We start from the raw sequence: 23,712 nt of genomic DNA on the forward strand, positions 1-23,712 counted from the left end.
GAATAGAAAACAGCACACCTAAAGTGTGTTCTGCCTGCTCAGACACGGATGGCTGCGATGCTTACAATGTCCCGTAATACCTTTCACAACCTAAAAGATAACCAAGTCGGGGTTTGAACCAGACAAATAATTTCTGGAAAATAAATCAAGAAGAAATTCTTTTAAGCAGCAACCTATTTCCTTCCAAGAGAAATAGCCTGCACTTCTGAGGGAAATATTTTCCTTTCTGTATGAATTTTGACTATATTAAAACATGTATTTTAGAACAAAGTTGAATGGATGGAATACATCATTTTACAAAGATTAAATTTGTCTGTTATAAATTCAGGTCTAAGGTGGCAAAATAAGTGTCTTTCTCAATAAAATGACATAAAACACAAAATTCAATTAGATTAAAAAATAAAGAGGGAAAGAAACAAAAATAGTTAGAGATGAGCAAAGAATCAACTGACCATAAACAAAGTTAACATGAAGCTCTAAGGAGATATTTTTGTTCGTGTTTATGAAATTAAATATATTTTAGTGTAACATAGGCCCTATATGGAGCTCAAATAACCAGTAACTTTGTTTGGCTCAGTTTGGCTCACCTCAGTTTGGTGGAATTTGCTCATCCCTAACCTAAGTAACCTGAATAAGCAAACTGTCAGCTTTCGCCTACCGTACCGAGATCAGTCTTAAGATCTGTCGGCAGACTTAACTTTCTTGGTCCTTTTACTGAAACAACAGGAAGAAAAACAAAAGGTAACATTAATACTAGAAAACAAAATTTACAAGAAAGTGTGGAAAAAAAATGTACAGAGATTGGTATGTTTGATAAAAGGGCAGCTGCACTGGAAACTGAGATCTCAAACATCTCACACATTTGCTGTTTTGACTTCCAGGAATACTTAGATGCCAAATTATGAGGACTGATTTTTTTTTCACATGTTCGATCTATGTTTACTGGTTTTATTTTTGTTGTATTACAAAAGCAACCCTTTTTCATTAAGAAAAATATACCATAAAGAACAAAAGTATTCAAATTACAGCTTCATAAAAGTACAGTTATTTGATTTTATGAAACTGAGGGAAAGACAAAGAACATAGTTCAATTCTGGTGACCTTCAGATTTAGGAAAAATGGAATTTGAGAAATGAATAATTGGATGCCCTACAGTATGTAAATGGATGGTTTTTATTAGCCATTGGCATAGCAAGTTATATCTATATTCAGTGATTTTGAAACCCTGTGCCTCAAAAAGTGATGTAGGTGGGTCGCTGGATATTTTTAAGGTGGAAGTAGATAGGTAGATTATTGCTAGGAAAGGGAATAAAAGTTTACCAGGGGAAAATGGGATTATAATTTGGAACACAAGCCAATCAGCCATGATCTTTTTGAATGGTATTGCAGACGTGAAGGACCAGCTGGTCTACTTCTGCTCCTAATTCATGTCTTTGTATGCACGTATGAGTGAACTGTGTTGTAATGACAAATATGGTATTGAGCAATACCATTTTCTCAAACAAATGCAAGCACTTGTGAGCACTGTGCAATAAGTGGGTCGCAATAGATCTTCCTGTAAACACGTCATAATTTTGATAGTGATCAATATGAAAATCGTACTGTAAAATTAATGTGAAATCCTTCAACATTGAAATATGTTCCATATTTATGTAGACACATGAACAAACAAAAGACAATTTAATTGCTTTCTTTCAAGACAGTGATTTGCAAAAGTTAGAGGAGTTACAAACATGCACCAAAAGGGTTTCAGCCTGAAAAATTGACTTTTCTGCTCCTCGGATGCTGTCTGATCTGATGTGGTTTTCCAGCTTCACATCTATTGATTCTGGCTTCCAGCATCTGCAGTCCTTACTGTCTCCAAGTTCCTCAACATAACATACTGGTTGAATGAAATATTTCCACTGCACACTTCGGTATGGAAACAACATTATACAGGAAGATCGTTGATAAGGTTTACAAAAATATTCATTAACATCAAAAACAAATCTATAAACTGCAAAGTTGCTGGTTGAAAAATGAATTTTTACTGTTCGTTTCTTTATTTCTCACCACCTGTTTCTATTGTTTGGGAGTCCTTTGTTTGATAATCACATTTAGCTGATGAAGCTGGGAGTGAGGAGAACTTTTATTTTCTCAATTTCAATGTCAATGCCACTTGGGCCTCGGTTGTAAATCTCATAGGAGTGAAAAATGTATGATGTAGATTTTTCAGTCAGCAATAAGGCAATAGCACTCATCACTGACATTGAAAAAAAGTTACTCACAAAGATTTGATGATCCCTGGGGCAGTGATTTTCCCTATCCCAAAGGCAGTTTAAATTTGTCACTAAATCAAATGGATCTCTTGTCATATGATGTTAGCAATCAGTTAAACAGTCAAATACTTTGAAGTATTCACAATATGCAAAACAGGAAGTTAAAAACGCTGAATGCTTCACTTTGCTATTCAACTCAGTGATTAAGACTGGTTTAACACAGAAGCTAAACTAAAAGTAAACAGTGTTTTGAGAAATAATTTCTATTTTGAAATTTGCAATATTTAATCAGTTAGAAAGACAAAGGCGCGTTCGCCTCTATTGGAAGGAGATTGGAGTACAAGAATAGAAAAGTCTTTCTACCATTGTACTGGACTTTAGCACTATTATAGCTGGAATAGTGTGAAGTTTTGGTCTCCATATTTAAGATATACTTGCATTGGAGGTTCATTAAATTGGCCCCTGAGATGAGGGGATTATCCTATGATGAGGCTGAGTAAGCTCGTCCTGTATTTTCTGGCACTTAGAAGAATAAGAGGGGATTTCATTGAAACATATAAAAAGAAACATATGAAGAAGCTTGTAAAAGTAGAGATTCCTCTCAAAGTAGAAATCCTACAGAACCATATTCCACCAAAACCCTTGATGACTGTTGAAATGTTTAGATTTCATGAACATAACCATCTATTTCCCAGTTTGTAGCAAGTTCAAAGAAGCTAGCAGAATTCTGTGAATTCACAAACAACTTAAAAGGTGCTATCAGAGATTGTGTGAGGACAGGTTTAAGATAAGAAGTAATCGAGAAGAGATTACTGATGGAAAGGAACCAAGACTTACGGAAGTGCTAGCGAAGGAAGCTCAACAACTAAGCTTGAATATGAGAGTTCACAAAATGGTAACTGAGAGATGGACACCAAAGCACATCCAAAACTGCCGTCAGTGTGGAAAAAACAGGCAACAGAACAGCAAAAAGGGCACATTGAATGGGTGTGTTTCAGGAAGAAACCATAAACACCATATAGCAAAAAGAACAGAAACTGAAGAGACCAAAGGAACCTACACAGTAAAAAGGGCATGAGAAAAGCCCAGGCTCTCAGATTGAAGTGGAGCTGTTATTAAACATACTGGTCATTTCTGGTGACACCATTTGATATTGGGTCACTGTCTTGCTGAATGGCAAACTGTTAAGAATGGAGATGGCCACTGGAGTGGCAGTTTCATTGGGCAACTCACAAAATTTATAATAAGAAATACAAAGGCAAAGTAATGCCTTTAAATGGTTGCATCAAAGTGAATGTTCAGTTATATGGTCAGCTTGAAGATTTGCACTTACATGTTGTCAAAGGAAATTTTATAGCTTTCTTGGGAGATTATCAAGCTTAATGGAGTTGTGGTAAATCACTTGCCAGATTCTGAGAGTGTTCTACCACACATTCTAAAAAAAAGTGCCATTGTTTTCAATGGTGATCTGGGAAGCATAGAAAAAATCACTGCCAAACGTAAAATCAAGGATGGGAATCAAGCAAAACGTTGCAAGGCTCGATCAATTCCTTATGTAATCAGACTGAAGGTTCATACAGGCCTGGAGAGGCTGGTCAAGATGGGAGTTCTTGAACCCATAAATATGAGAGATTGGGCTTGACCTATTGTACTGGTGACAAAGAAATATGGACGTGCAGTGATTTTAAGGTCATTATTAATCTGAAACAGTGTGGTAATCAGTACCCTTAACCTTTTTTTGGTGACCTATTTGCTGAACCAGCTAGAGATCGGTTTTTTCAGTAAAATTGACCTTAGTCAAGTCTATTCTAGGTGAATGTAGATACTAAGTTCCATAAATAAATACGATTGTAATAATACCATCTTGAATCACATCTGTACCTAGAACATAGAACAGTACAGCACAGTACAGGTTCTTTGGCCCACAGTGTTGTGCTGACCTATTATCCTACTAAGGTCAATCTACCTGTGTTATTCCAATGTGCCATGGACCAGGTTTTTGATGGATCGGAAGGAGTCCCGGGTTAGCTAGGCAATGTTTTAACAAAAAAAAGCGCCTCCACAATTTAGATGCTACTCTGCAGAAACTTGAAGATTATGGCTTAGGAGTGAGGAAAGATAAAAGTGAAGTCTTTAAGTCTTCTATTAAATATTTAGGCCATGTCATTGACGCTAAGAGATTACACAAGTCTCCATCAAAAGTAAAAGCCACAACTGAGGCACTAGTACCTAAAGTGTACTTGTCGGGCTTGTTAAACCATTATGGCAGGTTTGTCCCAAATCTTGTAACCATTCTCAGGCCTGTGTACAATTTATTAAGCAACACAAGAATTAGAAATGGGAAAATCCATGTAAAAGAGCCTTTACACAAACCAAAGAATCTTTAATAAAGTCAGAAGTCCTTACTTCTGACGCGAAGTTACTGTTACAACTGGCACATGTTGTATCACTGTATGGAGTAGCAGTAGTCATTCCTTACAATCACCCAATAGTGAAGAGAAGCCTATAGCTTATGCACAAAAGGAATTAACAGAGCATAAATGAACAATGCATAGAGAGAGAAAAAAACACTAGGAATCAGTTCTGTCATTAGACAATTCCACCAATAACTGTATGGCCGGGAATTTACCCTACGATCAGACCACAGAGCAGTGATCACAATATTTGGACCTCATATGGGATACCTTCTTCAGCAGTGAGCTGTATGCAGAGGTGGGCATTATTACTTTCAGCTCACACTTGTACACAGTCATAGAGCACAGAAACAGATCTTTCGGTCCGACTTGTCCATACCGACCAGATATCTCAATCTGGCCTAATGACATTGCCAGCATTTGGCCTATATCTCTCTAACTCCTTCTTATTCATATGCCCATTCAGATGCTTTTTAAATGTTGTAATTGTACCCGCCTCCACCACTTCTTCTGGCAGCTTGTTTCATACATGTACCACTCTCTGCGTAAAAAAATTACCCCTCAGTTCTCTTTTAAATGTTTCCCCTCTCACCTTAAAACTATGCCCGCTAGGTTTGGACTCCCCCACCCTGGGGAAAAAACAGTGGCTATTCACGCTACCTATGTCTCTTATGATTTTATAAACTTCTATAAGGTCACCTGTCAGTCTCCGACTATTCAGCTCTCCCTATAGCACAAACCTTCCAGTCTCAGCAAGATCCTTGTAAATCTTTTCTGCACCATCTCAAGTTTAACAACATCCTTCCTATAGAAGGGAAACTAGAATTGTACTCAGTATTCTAAAAGTGGCTTTACCAATATCCTGTACAATATCGGCAATCCAGTTTACATGGGAACTGTGATGCGCTCTCTAGTTTTCCTTTGCCAAAGGACTACAAAAGTCCTTATGTAGACATTTTCTATTTCAAACAAGTGGAGTACACATTTGTTGTGGCAGGGCAAGTTCAAGGTATTCTAGAAATAATTCACTGCTTTCAAAAGTGATGGATATGGTGCTTTGTGGTAAGATTGGAAGTTAGAACTCTCCATATGTGCAGGATCTATCCTATGGGGAATGTCTGTTATCATCTTAACACAGCTAAAAAAAAGTATGTAATTCAGTTATATGAAGGTCATTGCGGCATTGTCAGAATGAAGGAGGTAGGCAGAAGCTATTTTTGGTGGCCAGGGTTCAACTCTGAAATTGAGAAGGCAGGAACATCTGCAGCTTGCAAAAATGTTTCGCCATCATTACACCCATGGGAATGACCATAAAAGTCAAGGCAAAAATCCATATTGACTATGGTGGACCTTTTTGAAGGGTATATGTTTTCATAGTGATTGGGTAACATCTTCTGAAAAATTATTAAAAGATTGTGCAAGACTTGCAAGGTTGGTTATCCATACCTCCCCACCTATACTCTCCTCTCCACCTATCTTCTTTTCTCTCCATCTTCGATCCGCCTCCCCCTCTCTCCCTATTTATTCCAGAACCCTCACCCCATCCCCCTCTCTGATGAAGGGTCTAGGCCCGAAACGTCAGCTTTTGTGCTCCTGAGATGCTGCTGGGTCTGCTGTGTTCATCCAGCCTCACATTTTATTATCTTGGATTCTCCAGCATCTGCAGTTCCCATTATCAGTGGTAATGGTCTAGAGTTCATATCAAAGAGTTTATAAACTATCTTAAAGCATATCCAATGAACTACTATCACCCAGCCACAAATGGTTTGCCAGAATGGTTTGTCAGACAATGAAACATTCCTTAAGGGTAACTCGAGACCAAGGATCGCTATCCAGAAGACTGAGCCAATTTTTGCTAACATACCTGAACACAGCCCACTTGATGACTCAGAGTTCTCTGGCATTGTTCATGGTAAAGCATCAGCTGCACACAACATTTGGTTTACTGAAACCACCCATGACAAAAGACATTGTTGATAGGAAACAACAGAATCAGATATTCCAGTGAGACAGCAAAACCAAATACAGCGTTTTCAAAGAAGGTAAAGTTGGTGATGAATGGGTACCAACCATCACTGTATTACAGTCTGGACTGTTTCCTATAAGATGCAGATGAGAGGCTGTGTTATATGATGAAGACATGCAGATCAACTCTTAGCAACCTGAATAAATGTGCGGGACACCATTAATTAATGATCCATGGATAACTGTGCCATATGAAGTTCTGGATATACCTGAGGACAGAAAGTAGTTGGAGCATCTGAAGGAGACAGTACTCTAGTGGAGAATACTTTAATATTGTGCAAACCTCTGCATATTCAGTGCTGTCAGAAAAACAACAGATGATGTTCCTGGTCCATCTAAACCAGAGGTTCAAGCTAATGAGAAAATAAGTACAGATGCTTGAGGTGCAATGACAGCCACACAGAAATCAATGTTCTCTGCAACATCTTACCTACTGCTTCATAAATGTAATGATAAATATTTTGAATGCTTCCATTGCAGGAATCTCTGATGTAAAGGGGGAAGGATATTGTGCATGTATGGTAGGCTGTCACTTTAAGAGTCTAGTCATGTGACACAGTAACTATGTCATTAGACGTTTTGGGCACAGAAACATCTGTCTCTAATTTTACTGTCTGTACAGTGATCACCTCCATAAAAAAGCTTATGCTATTTAACATTTTGGTATCCTGGCTCCTCTTGGAACTCAACACTTACAACTTGCATGCTTCTGCCAGGTTGCTTTACATGCAATGACATCATGCATCTACACGGGATGAATCTTACGACTGTCAGCCCTACTCCAAAGTATTCACTTGGAAGTTGCCAGCTTCTGAAGCTTTGTAGCTTTCAATGCCTTTTACCATATAGGGTGTAGCAACTGCTTTTCATGGCTCAGGGCACAGAGCAGCCAAGAGGTGGATATGTTGTTGTATGGCACTCCCTCCCATGCCACATCAATGTTACACCTAAAGCATATGCCAGCAACTTAAGTGGAAAACACATGCCATGTGCTTCAACAAAATGACTGCATGTGAAAATCAAATCGCTAGAGTCAAGGAGGACTATGGTCAGTCGGTGGAGCCAACATAGTCAATCAAGTGGCTTGGCTACGGTTAGTCCTGTGGGTTAGATATGATAGTCTGGGATTACAGATATATGAGTTAGGGTGCTGTAGAGGCATTACTCTGGTGGGTGTGGGTTTGGGGGGTGTTGCAGTGAGCCAATGTTTCCACAGTGAGACAAAAACGAGGGATTGGGTATGATGACAGTGGATGGAGAAACAACTAGTGGTGAAACATGAGCAGGAGAAGTGATGAGGGTATCCCCTGTGAATGTGTAGGAAGCACAGAGGGCAAGAAAGCATTTTAGGTTGACAGCATGAAGTTTTATGAGAGTCATTAAATGGGCATGATGTATCTAAAAATGAGAGTTGTGGTCCATGATCTTGGACAGGTGTAAATACAATGGCAGAGTTAGAGTGAGTGATTGCCCTGTGAGTATGAAGCACAAAGAAGATAGTGAGACTAACTGTTGTGGAGTGAAGAAGACCATTAAACTTCTCCCTGCATTGCTGGACGTTTCTTTTAACCTGGGATGCTGTAGTGGCCTAGGATTCTATCTCAGTCCAGGCTGGCTGAGTCTGGTGACATGGCCACCTTGACTAGTCAGCAGGAAAATGGATAGCCACGATGGATTTTAAAGAAAAGTTTGAGAGTTTCTAAAATCAAGATGTTGCTTGCCTGGGTGGGGTCCAATGGTGGTCAGGAAGCACTGGGATGAAAGAGAATTGGGAATTGGAGTGAATTAAAACAGTGGCATCAGAATTTGGAGGACATCAAGTTTAGGTAGGACAGAATGTGGAAGACTAGTGTTAGAACTCTGACTAATTTTTCATTATTTTTATTTTATTCTATTATTAATCTTGGTTTGAAACTGTTAGCTGAAAATGATCTTTGGTCTGCGGGCATCAGCTTGTGTTTAATAAAAAGGAAAAACAAGCTGGAATTTGTTTGCGAGGCCAGGATCAGAAGTTAATTGTAGGTTGGTTCCATAGACTCTTCGACATTTGTTGGGGACGGGGAAGCAGTACATTGAATTGCATTGCGGATGTTTAGCCATTAATGAGCTCAGTACCTGGGAAGTGATGACAGCAAGTTCGAGAGTGAACATGATTATCAAACAGACGGAAGGGCTAAAGAGTATGAAATGGGTTTTGGACTGTATTTCTGAGAGAAGTAGTTTGGTTGTGGATGTGACAGCATGATGATTTGAAAGCTTGTTGCCTAAACTCCCATTATCAGCTATTAGAACTTGAGATTTTAGGAACTAAGTTATAGATATTGCTGAATTTTCCTCAGGGTGAACTGAAAAGGTGGCCTGATCAACATTTTCAGAATATAAACCAAGAATCAATCATACCTGCCTGTGGAACAACGAACTGTGAAAACCACCCATGTGATTTGGCTAGTTTTGTTATTTTATTTAACCCTAACTGTGCTTATTTGTCTCTCTGTCTTTTGACATAATGGGCTGAAATCAAAAGTTGTTGGGTTTAAATCATTGACATTGGTTAGATTACTTTTTAGTTTTGATCTGCTAAAGTTTGTGTATTATTAATAAATATTTAAGTCTTTTGTTTAAGCTACAAACCCAGTGTGCAGACTCGAATACTCATAGAGTCTGAAACTGGTTATTGAAAATGTCTGGTTAGGAATTGTTCAGGTCAATTTTGAGGCTCTTTAAAGGTTTTAACGGAAAGGTACGAATTTGATTTGGCTGTCTATCCCTGAGTCATAATTTTATCATTGGCTAAGAATGAATCAATTTCAGAAGTAGAAAGGGCATGAGTGAGGATTTCAGTGATAGAGAGAATGGGCAAAATTGGGCAGTGTTATGGAAGTAAAATAGTTTTTTTTGTGCTATGAAGTTTTGTAATGTGAAGTCAGATGCTCTTCAGGGTCAAGCATGATGCCAAAGTTGCAAAGAAACTGGCTTAATTTTGGACATTGCCAGACCTGGAACAGAGTCAGCAGCCAAGGGAAGGAAGTTTGGGCAGGAGTCAGAAACAATGGCTTCAACCATTCTCGATATCTAAGTGGAGGAAATTTCTGCCCGGATGTTGGATTAGCAGTCTCATAATTAAAAACGGTACAGGAGTTGAAAGAGGTTATGGAGGTGTGGTAGTGATGGATATTATTAATATCCATGTGAAAGCTAAAGCAGTGCTTTTAGATGATGCCACTGAAGGGCAGCTGAAGGGCATGTCACTGAAAAACAGAAGGGGGTTAAGGATAGCTCCTTGGGAACACCAGAGATAATGATGTGGGGGAACTGGAAGAAAAGTTATTTCAAATGGCTATGAATAGACATATAAGAATAGACTAAGTCGAGAGCAGATTTATCCAGCTCTACCCATCAGCTTTGGTGAGTCTTTTAAAAATCTTGCAACAAGTACCACACAACCAATCACAGCAATCAGCAGTGGGACCCAAATACAACAACCCTAACCTGTTCATCTCCTGAATGTTAATGTTGACCAAGGAATGACTCTTACAGCACAAAAGTACATACAGCCAAAGAAGGTATTTGTCAAAAACATTTTCATCTAAAAGTATAATTCCATTAATCCCCAAATACCCCCCAATAAATTGATATTAAACAAAACAGCTTTTGTACAATACCCACACCAGAATCCCTGTCTCTAACACCAATAGGTTTGTCACTCGTGATTTTAACTCATTGCCCCTTCTCCTAGCATGTTTAAGTCCTTCTGCAGGCTCTGTGCCTCCTCAACTCTACATGTCCCTCTACCTATCTTTATTTCAACTGCAAACATAGCCACAATGCTCTCAGTTCCTTCGTCCAGATTGTTAATCGTGAAACATTTTTGTTCCAATGCACACCTCTGTGGAACTCTAGCTGCCATCCTGAAAAAGACCCTTTTATCCCTACTGTCTGCTTTCTGGCAGTCAGTCAATCCTCTATCCATGCCAGTACCTTACCCCTACCACCATGGGTTCTTCTCTCTGGTAGGATTCAAACTCATGTCCACAGATTATTAGCCTGGGTTCTGTGATATTACCACTGCATTACCACCATTCCTAATTCTTGAGATTCCAACCACAACCAGTATGGTGGAAGAGACCAGGACTGATGCAGCTGAATCAGCTGATGTTGAAGACATTTGTGAGGTAGATCTGTTAGATTTTGGACAGAGCCAGGGTGAATAGCTGCAATTGGTAACTGCTTAAAGATGAGCAACTACAACAGTCAGAAAAAAAAAGTTATCAAGGATAGCCAGAAAGTATTAAAGGAATTCATAAGAACATTAGATCAATTTGGCAATTTAGATACAAACTTGGTAATATTACGGCAAGTCATTTCCAAACAATTTACAAGCCCTAACCTAGAAAGCATTATGTTAGAGTAACATTAGAGTAAAATTATTTATATAGGTATTGAATGCACAGGATGGCTAACATGTGAATCTATGTACTCACCAGGGATAAATCAGGACAGTCAATAACTCATGAAATGCACATGAGGCTCCAAATGTATCATATCCAGCAGTGGGGAGGGAGACTCTACATCCACGCAGTGACCCACCCATTCTTTGAATAATACTAGAAACAGACTTAGTCACATTGCGTAGGGAAGATTACATCCTTGTTACAGACTATTTCTCCAAAATTTCTCATTACTCAATGACTTAGCAACATGTATGCTAATTTTGCTGACACTTGAATGCTATTTTCAATTTAGTCAATCCCACAATGGATGGCATTCACTGGCAAACCATTTCGAGATGGTGCTAAAATGGGGAATAACCCATATCATGTTGTCATCTCACTAGCCACACTTAAACTGGCTAGTAGAACACATTACTTACCAACAAATCCTTGCTCATCAAATGTTGAGTAACAAAACAAGACATTCATGTTGCATTGTAACATTTTCATGAAATATCAATGAAAAATGGTTTACCACGCCCGACGCAACTTCTGCTTGAAAGGCAAGTACAAATGACCTTCACCAGCACCCAACTCTCTAAGCATTCTGAGAAACAGGTATTCTTTATCAAAGACAGAGAAAAATGACTGAGATAAATGAATATTGAGCAATTGAGAACTACCACTATCGCTCACTGGGCTGGTAGTGTGAGTCAGAATTGCAAATACATAGACTTGGATTACAGCAAATGTTTTTCACCTGCAACCAACCAAGATTGTACTAAATAATTACTGATCATAATGCTACATTGTAAAGAAACAAAAGTTAGCTCAGACTAATGTACAATATGCCATTCAAACATGAGAATTCTCATGATGATGATTGAGCAATGATATTGAGTAATGCTAACCAACAGCAAGGCGATCAAATTGTCAACCAACAACAATGAACTAATGAGCAATATGTAATCTCTCCAGATGAGGAGGAGTTATAGAATCAGAGAATCATGCAGCATGGAAACAGAGCCTTCGGCCTAACTAGTCCAGGTCAACAACGTTCCCAAAATAAAACTAGTCCCACTTGCCCGTGTTTGGCCCATATCCCTCCAAACTTTTCCTATTCGTGTACTTATCCAAATGTCTTTTAAATGTTGCAATTGTACCTGCATCTACCACTTCCTCTAGCAGTTGATTCCATACACAAACAAACTCTGTGTAAAAAGGTTTCCCCTCATGTCCTTTTTGAAACTTTCTCCTCTCACCTTAAAAATGTGCCCCCCCAGGTTTGAACTCCCCCAGCCTAGTGAAAAGATCCTTGCCATTCACCTTACCTATGCCCATCATGATTTTATAAACCTTTATAAGATCAGCCCTGAGCGTCCTCCGTTCCAGTGAAAAAAGTCCCAGCCTATCTAACCTACTTTTATAAGTCAAACCCTCCATTTCTGTCAACACCCTGGAAAATCTTTTCTGAACCATCTCCAATTTAATAATATTCTTCCTATAGCAGGATGACCATAACTGCACACGGTACTCCAGAAGAGGCCTCATTAATATCATGTACAACCTCACCATGACCTATACTTAGTCAAATCTTCAAAGGGTTACATTAAAGTTTACATTGTTAATCTTATAAAATGTTTTATGTTTGTATCACATGCTTATCTACAATCATGTGTATCTTCTCGTGAATTGTTAAATCTTTAAAAACTGTGTAATAGCCCACAGTTAACATGTGGATAAAAAAGACAAAAATAGAAAATGCTGAAGAAACTCAACAGATCTGGCAAGATTTGTAGACAAAAAAACAGAGTCAACGTCCAGTGACCCTGTGTAAAGAACCATTCTAAAGATGCTGCCAGAACTGCTGAGTTTTCTGGTATTTCCTATTTTTGTTCCAGTTTTCCAGCACCTGCAATTATTTGCTTTTATTGCAGTATAAGAGACATACTCATGACACCATCAGTATCTAAGCATGTGACATCAAGGAATAAAGATCTCAAACAACACATCAATGGGGTCCACTTGAAGAATGGCATGGTGAAAGAATGTTATTCATTGTAACTGAATAGCTTAATACCAGCCCAGACACTGAAGTGCTTGTGTTAGTCATGTTTGTGTATATAAAAAGCAGTTATAAATGTCTGTTAAGTCTTTCAAATCTCTGTTAAGTCTGTTAAATCTAGTTCTTTTCTTACAGGAGCTAATGTAAACATTGCCACATCAGTTACAAATACATGCTGGAGGCAAGGCCAACAATACAGTGACATTTTATCCATTTTACTTCTCATTACCCACAAAAAGCAGCACCTTCATGTTGTGAGCAAACACTGAACTGCATGGGGAGAGCCAGCAGTATGTGATATTCATGCAACAAGCCGTAAGAGTTTGCTATGGAGAAATGAATGATGAATCACAATTCCCACATATATTTTCAGGAGTTAGACAATTTCTCCTTCATTATGTTTAAAATCAATAATTTTTCTTTGAATTTGTTCAACATTAAATGTTTTTGGTCCTGAATTAAAATAATCTATCATTCTGAGTAACCATTATTCTTTTTTTACCCTCTGACACAGTTGACTCACCTGTATTCTCAATGAACTGTTCCACTTTGTTCCTGTTTCATTGATGAATAACCTGATTTTACTGACAAAACTTGTATTTTTTTTCCTCACCCTGCATTGTTACCCTGATTAGTCCCAAGGACATATCTTTGGTTCATCTGTCCTCCTCAGCTACATGCTACCCTCTTGTTGATGTCATCTTGCCTATATTTGAACACCTGCAACTCTCAGATCTGTTCTTCTATCAGTTCTCTCAAACTCATATGCTTAAACCACTGTGCTGTCAAATAGCTTGTCTAACATCAAGTCATAATATCTTCCAATGGGGGAGGTAAATATAATATATAAGTATAAACTGAGCAATACTATACAGTAATTGTTTATTTTTAGTATGTAGAAATATTATGAGCAATTATGCAATTTGTCAAGAAAAATATTTGGGCACCATTTTTTTCCCTCACAAAGCATTGAAAAAGCAGTAGGTACTGAAATGCAATATTAAATAACTTTTACTTATTGGAAAATTGTCCAACAGCACATTGACAGTATTAACAAGTAAGCAACAAATATGTTCGAGATCACTTTTTGCATATCCATCGAATGAAAACCAGGTGGATAGATGGGCAGATAAAATTGGTGTGGTGATTTACTCACTGACTTCCCACACTGATCCTGCTGTTTCCGAGTTTGACTTGTTCTTCTGTGCAGGTGACAATACACTTATCTTAAGCTGTTTGGAATCTTTAAGTGTGTGTGTAGATGACATTATTGGGCCTTCCATGATTGAGTGCGGATTGTGTTTTGGAATTTTAAACAGGAAAAGGTAGCAGGGAGAGGTACCAGAATTAGAACAGCACGGCAAGGTTTTTTAAAAACTTCTTCCATTGAGCCTCACTTGTCTTGAGCTTTTCTCCCGGGCACTATGAAAATCCCTCCCCATGACTTAGTTTGGTGACAGTGGTCATTCTTTTGCCGCTGGTTGCCACCCTCCTGCTCACCTGCCAGCTGCCACTTTTCATTTTTGGCAGGCAGTTGGCAGGTAGATTCCAGTTGACTTCTAGGATTTAAATGTAAACTTAACCGTACAACTCACTAACATGAATATTAACTAATCCAATCAAAACAAGTTGTCTGTTAATTGGGCCTTTCAAACTCGCCTGTATTTTGCAACTGTACATACTATATTATCCAATTTGATCGTTATGGAGTGTAAAAGAGGAGTAGCAGATCAGCTGCCTGTTCTACACGCTAAACCATTTTTATTTGCATTATGAAAATGTCATTTAACAGCAGTTGTTCCACTGATGCCTGTTACTTATCTGGAGGTTGGATTCTAGTGTAAAGAAAATGTTAATTATGTGGCATGTATTCTTCAGAGGATTTGGGTAAATTACAAAGCGTTTATTCAATTGAAATGTTACAACATTATTCCTACACAAAGAAGCCTCTAGAGGAAGTAATCAGTGAACATCATGCAAGACTTCCTTTTAACATCCAGCAATTTGAAAGTGTTGAGAATCTATTTCTATTTAATCCAATTTGCAATAATTTGTCTTGAATTTCTCACTTCATTACTCTTCTATATATATTTTCTAATTCATTCATGGGAATATGGGCATTGCTGGCTAGGCAATCATTTAATTCTCATCCCTAATTGCCCTTGTGAAGGTGCTGGTCAGTTGTATTCTTGAACTGCTGCAATGTTTGGAATGCAGGGACGTCCACATGCTTTTAGGGAGTTCTAGGAACGTCACCCAACAACATTGCAGGAATGAAAATATATATCCAGGTCAGGATGGTGAGTGTCTTGGAAGGGAACTTGCAAATGGTGGTGTTCTGTTGTATCTGCTTCTCTGGTCTTCCTAGGTGGTAGTGGTCGTAGGTTTGGGTGGTGCTATTGGAAGAGCCTTGTTGAGCTACTGCAGTGCACATTGATATGGTACAGATTGCTACCATTATTTCAATCACATGGATTGCTTTGTCTTGGATAGTATCAGTCTTTGAGTGTATTAAAGCTGCACTCATCCAGACAAGTGGAGAACACTCTATCATAATTCTGACTTATGCCTTCTAATTGGGCAGGGAGATATGAGGCGGGGTAGTCACTGCAGAATTTCTAGCCTTTGACTGGCTCTTGTAACCACACTAATTTGTATGGCTAGTTCAATTCCTGGTCAATGGTAACTTCCAGGATGTTGATTTTTTAAAACAAAATCATTCATGGGATGTGGATGTTGCTGCTGGGCTAACATTTATTGCCCATTCCTAATTTCTTTAATTGACTGGCTTGCTAGTGTCATTTCAGAGGGCAGTTAATAGCTACCACAAATCTGGAGTCTCATGTAGGTCTGAACAAGTAAGAATTATAAATTTCCATCCATGAATTACATTAATGAACCAGATGGTGTTTTTCTACACAATTGACAATGGATATGTAGTTGCTATTAGGCTTGTTTTTAATTCCAGAATGATAATCATGATCAATTATCATCGACACAAATTTCATCACCTGCTATACTGGGAGTCGAAGTCCCCAGATTATTAGTTTAGTGACAAAACTACCAAACTCTGTCTTCTCATAGCTGAGTTTCAGTGATGCTAATGCCATTGAATGGCAACAGACAATCGTAAGATTTGTCCTGGAGGTAGCCATTGCCTGCAATTGTGAGGCACAAATGTTATTTGCCACTTTTGGGCCAAGACTGGATGTTCTCCATGTCTTGTTGGAGATGGCAACAATTACTTCATTATTAGAGTTCTCACAAATGTGTAATGTCCAGTAACAGTCAGGCATAAATATCCCAATTTTAACCATATGATGAGGGAAGATAATTGATGAACTAAGTGAAGATGGTTGGGCCAACACACCACCTTGAAGAATCTCCACAGAGATGTCCTGGGACTAAGGTGATTGACCTCCATCACCATAACCTGAAGATGGGCCACTGGACCCAAAACATTAATTCTGCTTTCTCTCCAAGATGCTGCCAGACCTGCTGTGATTTCCAGCAATTTCAGTTGTTGTTTCTGATTTCCAGCATCCGCAGTTCTTTTGGTATTTTGGTTAGTCTGTAACTATCTTTTTTTTGTGGTAGGTATGTCTCCAACCAGAGCAGAATTTTCTTTCTGGCTCCCATTGACGCCAGTTTTGCTAGGCCTACTTGATGTCCCAATCGCACAAATGTTGCCTTAATGTCAATGATAGGCACTTTCACCTCTGGATGTCACATCTTTTGTCCATATTTGAAACAAAGCTATAATGAAGTCAGTGGCTGAACGACACTCAGTCTGGGTTCCACCAGAGCCAATGAGGATGTCTTTTTTGTAAGTGTTGCTTCATAGCACTATTGACAACTGCTTCAATTACTTTGCTGATATTTGAGAGTAGACTAATAGATCTACCAGCCAGATTGAATTCACCCAGCTTTTTGTGCACGGGATAGAACTGGGTAGGTTTCCATGTTAGTGGAGAATCAAGTAGATTGAATGCTTTGAGTCATGATATGGCTCAATATCATACTCAAAATGTTAACTCTCTTTCTCTCAGTTGCAAGATACTACCAGACTTGCTGACTTTCTCCGGAAATTTCCGTTTTGATTTCAGATTTTCAGCATTCACAGTACTTTGCTTCAATTTTCTACAGTGTTAGGTCAATGCCAGCGTTGTAGCTATACTTGGCTAAAGGTGCAGATAAATCTGGAATACAAGTCTTCAGTACTATTTTGGAATGTTATAAGGGCCTTTAGCCTTTGCAATAACTGGCTCCTTCAATTGTTTCTTTAATTGAATTGCTTGAAGACTGCCATCTGTGATACTAGGTCCTCAGAAGAAGTCCAAAATAGATCATCCACTCAGCACTTCTGGCTGAAGATGGATGAAAATGTTTGAATATTCCATTTTGCATTAATGTGCAGGGCTCCTTCAGCATTGAGGTTGGAGATATTTGTGTAGCTTCCTACCCCTGTTAGTTGTTTAATTGTCCACCGCCATTCATAATTAGATGTGGCAGTACTACAGAGATTAGGTCTAATAGCTTGGTTGTGGGATTACTTAGCCCTGGCAATTACATGCTACTTCTGTCATTTACATGTAAGTATTCCTATACAGTAGCTTTACCATTTGACTACTTCATTTTTAGGCACTCTGATGTTGTTCCTGGTATGCCTTCTCACACTCATGAAATTAAGGTTGATCCTGAGACTAGACATTTATGGTGGAGTGAGGAACATGTGAGACCACAAGGTTACATATTTTGGATGAATACAATTCTGCTGCTGATGACCCACAGTGCCTCATAGATGATAGTTGAGTCGCTAGGTCTATTTGAAATCTAACCCATTTAGCACAGTGACAGGGCCACACTACACAAATGAGGATATCCTCAGTGTGAAGATGGGACTTCACTTCCATAAGGGCTGTGTGGTGGTCACTCCTGCCGATACCGTCATTGGTGGTGACTGATAAATGTTTGAGGATGAGATCAAAGAGATATTTACTTTTTGTTGGTTTTCACCTGCCACAAACCTAGTGTAGCAGCTATGGCCTTTAGAACACACCCAGCTCAGTCAGAAGTGGTATAACTGAGCCACTCTTGATGGAAACTGAAGTTCCTATCTTGAGTATATTTTGTGCCTTTGCCATTGTTAGTACTTTCTGCAAGTGGTATTCAACATGGAGAAGTACTGATTCAATAGCAAGGGCGTGGTAGGGGAAAACAGCAGCAGCCTTCCTTTGTAGCAGATTTCATAGGGTGTGGAATAAATGCTGACTCCCAGGGCAATTTCTTCCCAACTGTACACCACAGTACTGACACCTTGGGTGGCTTTGTCCTGCATGTGTGCCAGGACATGGGTGTGGATGGGTGATGATGGTGAGTCTGGGGTGTTGTCTGTGTGGTATGATTCTGTAAATATGACTATGTCAGGCTGTTGCCTGAATGGACTGTAGGACAGTTTTCCCAATTTTTGCACGAGTTCCAAAATTTTGGTAAGGAAGATTTTGTAGGGTCAACATTGTATTTTCTGCTGTTGTAGTCCCTGCCAGGTTGTCGACCTGGTTTCATTACTTTCTTCAGGTTTTGTAGTTTTGACTTTGAGTGGTTTACTGGGCTGTTTTTGGGGCCGGTCAAGAGTCAACCACATTGCAGTGGATCTGGAGACATTTGTAGGCCAGTCCAGGCAAGGTTTTTTCTAAGTCTGTTGTGGAAAAAGGGCGTCGCTGGCCAGTATTTATTGCTTGTCCCTAATTACCCTGAATAGCAGGTTTCCTTCCCTGAAAAGGCATCTGTGAAATAGATGGCAGTCTAGTTTGTCACCATTAGGCTAGCTTTTAATTCAAATTTCACCACTGGCCATGTTGGTATTCAAACCCAGAACACTAACCTCCAGTTGAGGATTTCCAGTCAAGTAACATGACCCTATGCCACTACCTCCCTTTGGAGAACTTCTCCCCACTGCCACTCCTCTGAGATCAGTTTGAGAAATAGAAATCAGAACATATTCAGTGGATGATAGTACAATGTCTTTAATCAATGTTTCACTCATATCAATGGAAAGTGTGAATCTCTGCAAATTTAGTAGAGAAGTGAGCATCCTCCTGTATGTGCCAATAAATCGTAAAATTTCAGCCTATTTGCATCAACTCTAGATGATGCTACATGTGCAGGTGATTTGTAGAATGCACAATATCTCACGCAGATTTAATGAGACAACAATGCTGTGCCACAAACAACAAGTAATGATAGGTAGAAACCAATTACCTTTACCTGAAGTGGGAGATTTGCAGCGTTCAATCTCCAGTGATACAGGGTTATCAAGAAGTTCAGTCAAACCTAAAAACAGGAATAAATAATTATCACTGTACTGGATACGATTGAAGAATAATAGTTTTAAAATCCCATTACTCACGCTGAAAAATTATTGGAGGATGCTGAAACAATAATTCCAACTGAATGAGACATTATTTATAAGATTGTGTACTGTTACACATATTAAATCTACATAAGACAAGACTTGATGATCCAATCCAGAATTTCCAAAACTTTGTTTATATCACCTTTTCAAGAAACAAATGATTTTTCCAAACAAATTGCTGTCTCCAGAGTAATTCACATGATTGGAAGATTAATCATTTTGATTCCTCTGCAATTATACAACAAAAGTTAAATAAAAATGCAAAGTACTGGAGGATCTCAGCAATTCTGATAGCATTTGTGGAGCAAGAAACAGAATTAATGAATAAATCCAATACAACATTTTTTTAGAAAAAGATGAGTTGCTTTTTTTTGGGATGATTTACTGTTGCAGGAACATCAGACTATCTTGGAATAGTCATAAATTTTACACACAATTGAAGTCTGTATTTCAGCAACATATTTTGATTAGACACTGCTAGAAAACTTTATGGGTCCATACTCAGGAAATTAAATGCATTGATCAGTCCAGAATACAGTACATTATCTATTTTATTTGGAAAGAATAGGTTTGAATGTGTAGCTACCTCCATGCTGCTCATGTCCTAAGTAAATGCTTTTTAATGGTCTTCTGCAAATTTACATGATTTTAACTGGTGGTTGTGGCAGAGTTGATCAATTCCGATAAGCTCCAGAAGAGGCCCAAGTAAGGCTAATAGCACCCCACAACAAGACTTGTTTAATCTGAGCAAAGACTAGCTAAGGTCAGGAAAGTTTAGCCTCCAAAACAACAACTAATGATAAGACTTTAAAAGATACGTAATTGAATGCAAAACTGGGAGGAGCAATTATTTCTCTTGAGCTAAGATTGTACTTAAAAGAAGATTTGGTAACATTGCTTGCAGCTCTACCTTCTATCCTAAAGCACCTGTCCACTCTTCTCAGCTGATTACCCATCCTTTCTATTTCAATTACCATCTTTCCTAGCTCAATGACCCACTGTTCCTAACCTTATTATCCACACTTCCTCATTTATTAACCATTACTTACGCTTTGCTGGTTATTCTGCATGTCTGTGTACAAATGATTTGATTTTATTTGATTTGTTGTAGTCTCATGCACTTAAGTACAGTGAAACATTTTGTTTTGCAAGCAGCACAGGTAGGTCATAGCAGTCAAGGACATACAGATCATAAGGTGCTTAGACAGAGCAAGGCATACAAGGTTACAGCTGCACAGGAGGTGTGCAAGACAAGTTCGACATTAGCAAGATCAATATTATTTCAAATTAGAGATGTCCATTCAGCAGTCTAATAATGGCAGGGATGAAGCTGTTTTTGATCACTGGTGTGTGCTCAAACTTCTCTGTCTTCTGCCTGATGGAAGAGAACATTACCAGAGTGGGAGGGGTCTTTGATGAAGAGAGCAGCATTTCTGCGGCAAACAGAAGTGTAAATGGAGTCCATGGATGGGAAGTTGGCTTCTGCGATGGTCTGGTCTGTGCACAAAACTTCCTATAGTTTCTTATTGATCTGGCCAGAGCAGTTGCCATACCTGGCTGTTATGCAACCAGATAGAATGCTTTCTGTGGTGCATCTATAAAAGTTGGTGAGGCTCCTAATGGACATGCTGAATTTCCTAAGGCCCCTGAGGAAGAAGAGGAGTTGTGCCTTCTTTACTGTCACATCTATTTGGGAGATTAAGACAGATTGTCAGGTATCGTTACTCCTAGGAAATGACACTCTCACCTCTTTCCACCTCAGCTCCGTTGGTAGGGGCGTGTCCTCCTCCTTTCTTCCTATCATCAATGATCAGTTTTTTTGTTTTGCTGACATTGTAATCACTGCACCATGACAACAAACAAGCACTCTATCTCCTTCCAGTAAGTGAATCCCTAGGGCCAATATTGGAAACTCTACCATTCAGATGCAGAGATTCTACATTGCTCCCAATGACTTGCCTAAAAATGAGTGTGCCTGAATCTTAGACCTCATCTTTGCAAGTGAGATTTTTGATTTGACTTAGGTGTGATATAGATTCACACTTAAAACAAAAACATGCACGGGTTATGGACCTTGCAGGCTGGGCCAGCATTTATTTCCCATTGAAGAAACAGCAACTTATTTCCAAGTCATAATGGTGAGTGGCTTGGAGGGAATGTTGAAGAATATGTACTAATACATTAGTTATATTATTGTTTATGATCAGACTCCTTCAAATAGTTCTCATATGATATAAGACAGACAGCGATTATTCTCTTTTGTGTGTAATAATTGGTAATCACCTATAACTATGTTCAATCACTGAACACTATTATAAACAAATAGCAAAAATAAAACTTGAGGTTGATCAATTTAGGTCTCACTCTGAAATATAAATTGAGATCGTTGGCAGACAATTGAAGGTCTAAATGAAGATCTAACCAATGGATGAGACACTTGATGTGATTACTCAAAACCTATTTCTGAAATAAAACGAGGAAAACCTGAAATTGATGTGTTATTATGTTAATTAGCTGAGCTAATAAACTTGAATTGGAAAGGGAAAAAATATGTAATGAATGAAAGGAGTAATGGAATGGGCAGAGAAAGATAGAAAAATAGCATTTGAATTGAGAATACTTTAAACTAAAAGAGACAGAAATAGAAAGAGAAATAAATTTAAAATGCTTGAAGTCCAAAAAATGAGAAATCATGATTTTGCTAGAGAAAATCTTAGTGTAAATAAAGAAGAGGTAGTAGCTCAGATGATGGTTCGAGTTGTAATATGGGATTTGGTAGGCATTAAATACAGGTTTCTCATTATAAATTTATAGAAGATGAAATTGAAAGATATTTCACCTCACTTACAAAGATAGCTGTGAAGCTTATGTGGCCAAATGCTTCAGTGTCCTGACATGTACAGTTTTGAATGTTTACTCCAATTTGTCCACCGTATAAACTGGAGGTTAGATGGAATATTATTCTTTTTCCCGGAAAATTATCAAGGTGACTTACAAAAGCTATTACAGGTTCATAAGTTGATTTGTGTAAATTAGCTTGGAAAAATGTCTTTTATTATGCATGGGGTTAGTGTGAGGGAGACGTTACCCATTCATCAACATCTTTATTGATGCAACACAGAGAAGTTAACCCAAGTTTACAATGGACCTTAATAAGATGAATTAAAGTGGGCGGAGACCACCTATTGTGATGGTGCCAGAACTAAATGGTTCACGACGATTGAATACAGACTTTCACAAAGCCAATGTGGTAACAAAGGAAGATTCATATTCAATTCCATCATTAGAGAACAAGTACAATTTGTTATTAAATTTGACTTGCTAAAAGGAAACCAGATAGTTATTTTTATATATACAGCCTTGTGAAAAATTGCTGTTTATAATGTGGGTAAACTTTATCAACACAATGTCATACTGTTTGGAATTAAAATTCATCGTTAACTTTTCAATGATTAACCAGCAAAGTCATTGAGGCATTATGCAATTGCGATATAAATAGATGATTTGGTAACATTCAATCAAAAATATAAACTGGAGGTTAGAAGGAAGATTTACCTCACCTGAACAAACTGCTTGATTGGTTGTAAAGAGTTGTTTTGGTTTTAAACTTGTCTAAAACCTTTTAATAAAGCAAAAATTACTTATTTTGGTCACTGAAATAACTCCACAGAGGTGGGTATCCCATCACCAAGTCACCCCTTATTTATATGTGGAGTGGCCTTGATACAGATCCAGCTCCCTCTGAGCCATCTCTCAGAGTGAACAGAACATCTGACACTGAGATGGGAGGAGCTGGAGAATTTGAGATAACAAGGTGTAGAGCTGGATGAACTTAACAGGCAAAGCAGCATCAAAGGAGCAGGAAAGCTGACATTTCGGGTCTAGACCCTTCTTCAGAAGGGTCTGACACGACGGTTTTTATCTGTCAGCCAGGGCTCCCTAATTAGGGGACTCATATTTTATGAGGTCCACCTGGCTGACTTCATTACTATCATTATATCCTTCATGTGGAGGTGCCGGTGTTGGACTGGGGTGGATAAGATTAGAAGTCACATGAAACTAGGTTATAGTTCAACAGATTTATTTGTAATCACAAGCTTTCAGA

General features: G+C 38.5%; 1 protein-coding gene across 5 annotated transcripts in view; it reads right to left on the minus strand.

Annotated features, from left to right (window-relative positions):
• Positions 1 to 23,712, minus strand: part of stxbp5l (syntaxin binding protein 5L) — a 523,376-nt gene that overhangs the window by 86,563 nt on the left and 413,101 nt on the right. For 2 of the 5 annotated variants that reach the window (XM_048540360.2, XM_048540359.2), the window contains exon 19: positions 19,460 to 19,525. In XM_048540360.2, coding sequence (XP_048396317.1) covers positions 19,460 to 19,525 — 66 coding nt within the window. Of the gene's footprint in view, positions 1 to 663; positions 715 to 19,453; positions 19,526 to 23,712 lie in introns of all 5 variants that reach the window. The other 3 variants (XM_059650278.1, XM_048540357.2, XM_048540358.2) reach the window with 3 other exon arrangements.

The sequence above is a fragment of the Stegostoma tigrinum genome, chromosome 12 (assembly GCF_030684315.1).
Source record: "Stegostoma tigrinum isolate sSteTig4 chromosome 12, sSteTig4.hap1, whole genome shotgun sequence".
Classification (NCBI taxonomy): domain Eukaryota; kingdom Metazoa; phylum Chordata; class Chondrichthyes; order Orectolobiformes; family Stegostomatidae; genus Stegostoma; species Stegostoma tigrinum.